Here is a 5218-nt window from a genome sequence, read left to right on the forward strand (position 1 = left end):
AATGTGACACCTGTCCTTTAAATTAAACCCCTCGCGTCAATGTCGCCAGCCGATGATGTCAGCAAGGGTCTGTCCATGCGGTGTCTGCAGGAGCTGTAAGGATCGTCACTGCTGCTTAGTTTGTAAAACGAGTACTCTAGTAAAAATAAAAACATGTCTTCGAGTAGCCGTAGACCCGAGCATACAGCACCTCCAGAACTGGTAAATATATTTTTTCTTATAGGGATTAAGTGTGCCTACTACTGTGTTATAATAGATCAGAATTCAGGTTGTGATTGCTGTTGCACTGTTAAATGTTCGTCGGATTTTTAATAGTAAAAACAGTTTCTGTGGCTGGACTGATCCCTGCTTCTTGGTGGCTGGACTGATCCCTGCTTCTTGGTGGCTGGACTGATCCCTGCTTCTTGGTGGCTGGGTGATTCGTAGGACACAGCGCTACAGATACAGTATACGGGTGCTGCTGGTGATTGTGAACGTAAACAAATGCCGTGAGCTGAAACTTTTATTAAAACCGTAAATCACGTGTCTTCCGTCTACACGGCTCTCTAGAGAACTGAAGGAGAATCTTACCAGTTCTGTGATCGACTTCCTGTGCAATGTAGCCCACTGTCCACCCCAAAACACATCAATATCCAATCCCAGAGAACATTATTATTACTGAGTTCCGAAAGACAGACCGGATTCACAGCAGGGCTGTGGGGGAATGCATGTCAGCCTGTGTAAGTGAGCTGTGATATGGTGTGTTTAGATGGTCAGAGAGTGGTCCCTGGATCTGAGCAGTAGAACTTGAGTAATGCATGACATGGTGAAGAGTATAAAACGATGTCACCCTTCTGTTTTTTTTTTTTTCTCTGCAGTTTTACAATGAAGCGGAAGCCAGGAAGTACTCCCAAAAGTAGGCCACATTGTATTTATTATAATGTTTCCCTCCGGGCAGTTCTACTGGTCCTGAGCTTGCTGTGAACATTCCTCAGCACAGCTCTCTGGCTATCAGAAACTAGGCTGATGTGGTTGTCATAGTGATGGCTATACCTTGGGAACCAAGCTGTAACCTGATGCAAAAGACCAATATTTTGGCACAGGTGTCTCTTTCAACATTTGGATGATGCTGCTGTTCCTGGCAGTTGGCATGAGATGCTGCAGCATTGCCCCCTGTGAGGTGTTGAGACTTGGCAGGTTACAATCGCTCATATATAGAATACCCCTAAAGAACTCAGGGCGTACAGTACAGTATATAGCACAGCAACAGGTCCACATTGTTTCTGAATTGGGGGTTCTGTTTTCAACTCTAATCTCTGTGGTCTCCTTTCTCCCCCAGCTCTCGTATGATTGAGATCCAGAGCCAGATGTCAGAGAGAGCAGTGGAGCTCCTGAACCTGCCAGAGGATCAGCCCTGCCTCCTGCTGGATGTGGGGTAAAACTGAGCCAGAGTAAAGCTGAAGGGTGGCTGAGTGGTTAAAGTGGAGGGACTGGGAGGGAGGCAGTGTGGACTTGTACTTAGAGCTGAGTGACTGGGAAGGTGGCCTAGTGGCTAACAAAGGCTTATTTGTTTTCCAAGACTGGATGAGGGAAAATATTTGTTTCTATGACAGGGAGTCTGTGAAAAGTGCTGAAGTAACATCTTGGTTTGTCATTTGTTTCAGGTGTGGCTCAGGACTCAGTGGAGACCACCTCTCCGAGCAGGGACACTGTTGGGTGGGAGTGGATATCAGCCCTGCCATGCTGGGTAAGTCAGGCTCCTCTTTGTGGTGTGGAGTCCGTTTCCTTGCCTCTCATTAGCACAGCTGTGCAGAAGATCATTAGGTTCTTTGCCCACACGTGTGTTTCTCAATTCCAGATGTTGCTTTGGATAGAGAGGTGGAGGGAGACCTCATTCTGGGAGACATGGGTCAGGGAATCCCATTCAGACCGGGCACCTTCGATGGCTGTATCAGGTAGGACAAGTGTTTGACTAGCACAGAGCCACCAACCTGCTCAAACTACTGTGTTAGTTCACCCCAGATATGGTACCCACACAGTAGGGGAGGGGTTACCTAGTATAACACAGGGCTGTGTGTATATCTGGAGCTTTACTGACCTGTTTTGGATGTAAACAAAAGGTTTAAATGATTGAAAAAACATTTATTTAAGGACATTTCGGACAGCTGTGTAGAAAGAAAAGTACACACAGTGAGGTCAACTTGTTTTAAAGAATTCCTGACATTTTGGAATAATTGAAATCTTTGGTGTACATCCAGTTTATTTCTTTAATTCTATATGAGTGTGGTCAGGGTAAGTGAACCTGCATGGCATGTTCTCATAACCCCTTTTGCTTTCCTGGCAGTATCTCTGCCCTGCAGTGGCTGTGCAATGCTGATAAGAAGTCCCACAGCCCCCCTCGACGGCTCTACAGATTCTTCAGCACGCTCTACTCAGCACTGGTATGTAACAGCCCTGTCCTGGGGCTGCAATGGAAACAGTGCTCTAGTCCAGTCCCTTACAGCTGAGTGAGAATTGAAGCAGATCTCTTTAAACGCTGCTCTCTGTGTGTTTTAGGCGCGGGGTTCCCGAGCGGTGTTCCAGCTGTACCCGGAGAGTTCAGACCAGGTGAGGAGTGACACAGTCAGGGGGATAGGACTGACACAGTGACACAGTCAGGGGGGTAGGACTGACACAGTGACACAGTCAGGGGGGTAGGACTGACACAGTGACAGGCTATGGAAGCTGTCTCTTGCTCCCATGCTGTGTTTGAAGCCCCTGGATTCTCTCCAGTGTGCATTCAGCATGTTTGATCTCTTGTGCAGGTGGAGCTCATCACATCCCAGGCTATGAAAGCTGGCTTCACTGGAGGCATGGTGGTCGATTATCCCAACAGCACCAAGGCCAAGAAGTGAGTCGTTTCCTGTAGCTTTAATAAAAGCTGTTCTGCAGAACCTGAGTCATACAACCCTCTATAACCAGTGGTTAAAAAAAGCGTTCATCAGAATATTGTTGGCATAATATTTTTTGCAAATGTTAGTATGGCTGGCATTGTATTCACTGTGGACTGGAATTCGACACTGCATTGTAAATGATCCAGGTATTTCTGGATATTGTAACAGCATGTTGATGGTTTACTCTTCTTCATTAGGAACTCACTTTTTCCTGTTTCTTCCTCAACCAGGTTTTTCCTGTGCTTGTTTTCTGGCGTCTCTGGAGCCCTGCCAAAGGTAACCGTTAACCCCTAAAGTGCTGGTCCTGTGAATGGACCAGGTAGCTTAAGAACTGGAAGACAGTGTAGCCTGGTGGCTTGAACTGAGCATAGGAGATCTCAGATGCTTTTTTTCTTTGATCAAAAACAAAATGTTATATGTTAGTGAATTTAGTGAGAGTGTTTGCACCCAAAGGGGTAATTACTAAAATATGTGTTTGTGCTTGAATGGTTTTGCACGAAGATTTTACAAGCAAATGTATCGTATGTGATTTGCATTCATGTAGGTCTAAGCTGTCCACAGATAATGTGCTTCCATTAAATTGGGTGTGGTCCTGATTCTCCATTGACCTATGTTTCAGGGGCTTGGCTCAGAGACTGTGGAGAGAGGGGTGTCTAATCAGGCCCTGTTCACGGGTGAGAGGTAAGGGCACGGTGTATTTCTCCTGTAGGGGGCGCTGGCGGTCTCTGCCCACACTGCAGTGCAGGGCTGTCTCCCTCCTGCCCTGGTGTAGAGACCGAGAGAGATGCTCAGAGGTTAAGCGTCGTGGCTGCCCAGAGCTTGCAGTCATGTTTTCCTGCCTCTTACATCCGCTTCAGAAAAGCCAGACACTTGGTATAGAAATACAACAGATCGTTAAACTAAAGTTTTTACGAAAAAAAAAAAAAAATGCAGCTTTTCAGGAATTTTTGTCCTCAAATTTAAAACAGGCAAGTGGCATTTCCCGCTGGCTGATAATAACCTGTGTGTGTCTGTGTGGTGTCATTCCCCCAGGTCGCGGTTTAGACAGATCAAAGGGAAATCAGTGAAGAAGAGCAAGGACTGGATTATGGAGAAGAAAGAGAGGAGGCGAAGGCAGGGCAGGTGAGCAGGAGGGAGCTGCAGGAGGGGTGCTTTCACACATGGATATATATGTATAATATAGCTTTAGTAGAACTGTCACATTGTATCAAGTGTTACTTTGGCGTTTCTGATTTGAATATGTGCTAAATGATGCATTCAGTCACCACCTTAACAAGTTCTGCTCTTTCTGTGAGGCGGGTTGTTTCTGGTGCTGATTGTGACGTCTTTTTTTTTTCCCCAGGGAGGTTCGGGCCGACACCAAGTACACGGGGAGGCAGAGGAAGACCCGCTTTTAACGGGTTTCAAGTGCAGACTGGGTTTTACTGCAGAGCGTTCTTACCATTAATTTAGTAGCTGAAGCTCCCCTTCATTAACCTGGCCACCAGAATGGTTCAGTTTAGTGGTGGAGACTGGACTCCTTTCATGCGTGAATTATTAGGTGTTGTCTCTCATAGACTTTACACACTCCAGGACCTCACTAGAAAATCCCAGCAATGCTTCTGTAACCGAGTCACCGTCTGATCAGAACATGCAGACTCTGATCTAGAAAACAGAAAAATACAAAGGATATCGGGTTCGTTAGAAACCCAGGCCCTGGACACTTCACATCATCGAAACGAGAGAGTACAAATTCAGGTTTTGTTTCATTATAAATAGTAATCTTTTTATGTGTGCTGGAAAGCAGTGCATAGTGGAAAATAATGCTTTGGTTAGAAGAAACCCCAGGACTGGAATAGCTCAGAAGGGTCAGGATTGGGTGTGCCTGGGGCGAATGGCACTGAAGCTGGCCTCTGTGTGTGCACAAGTTACCAGCTCCAGCAGATCAGTAGAAACATGCTCCACACACCCACAGCAGTGTGCACATGTATTACAACACCCCATTGCTTCTGTAGCTTTGAGCTGTTGTGCATATGAAACCAAACCACTGTGACTGAAAATCTTGGAAAATTTCAAAATAGGTATATTAGTGATTGTCTGATTTAATTGATTACTTTAATAGTCCACACATGTAATTAACATAAAATAGAGAAACAGAACACATAGCCACAAATGGTAAAAGTTGTGTTCATGTAGGGAGGTATATGAAGGATGTGAATGACACATCTTGAGGTGTTCCAATACATTTACACACTACTGAAGGCTCTTACGTCATGGATACTGTTGACATTGTATAATAATAATAAAAACAAACTTTTTATTCCTTT

General features: G+C 45.4%; 1 protein-coding gene and 1 non-coding gene across 2 annotated transcripts; both read left to right on the forward strand.

Annotated features, from left to right (window-relative positions):
• Positions 1–56: 56 nt before the first annotated feature.
• On the forward strand, positions 57–5218 carry bud23 (BUD23 rRNA methyltransferase and ribosome maturation factor). Its single transcript, XM_041240924.1, has 12 exons — positions 57–201; positions 858–895; positions 1319–1414; positions 1644–1726; positions 1838–1934; positions 2324–2420; positions 2536–2586; positions 2784–2869; positions 3143–3188; positions 3532–3593; positions 3945–4034; positions 4255–5218. The coding sequence occupies exons 1-12, from the start codon at positions 154–156 to the stop codon at positions 4307–4309; spliced, it is 849 nt and encodes a 282-aa protein (XP_041096858.1). The 5' UTR covers positions 57–153; the 3' UTR covers positions 4310–5218.
• On the forward strand, positions 3633–3762 carry LOC121308495. Its single transcript, XR_005948515.1, has one exon.

The sequence above is a fragment of the Polyodon spathula genome, unplaced genomic scaffold (assembly GCF_017654505.1).
Source record: "Polyodon spathula isolate WHYD16114869_AA unplaced genomic scaffold, ASM1765450v1 scaffolds_727, whole genome shotgun sequence".
Taxonomy (NCBI): domain Eukaryota; kingdom Metazoa; phylum Chordata; class Actinopteri; order Acipenseriformes; family Polyodontidae; genus Polyodon; species Polyodon spathula.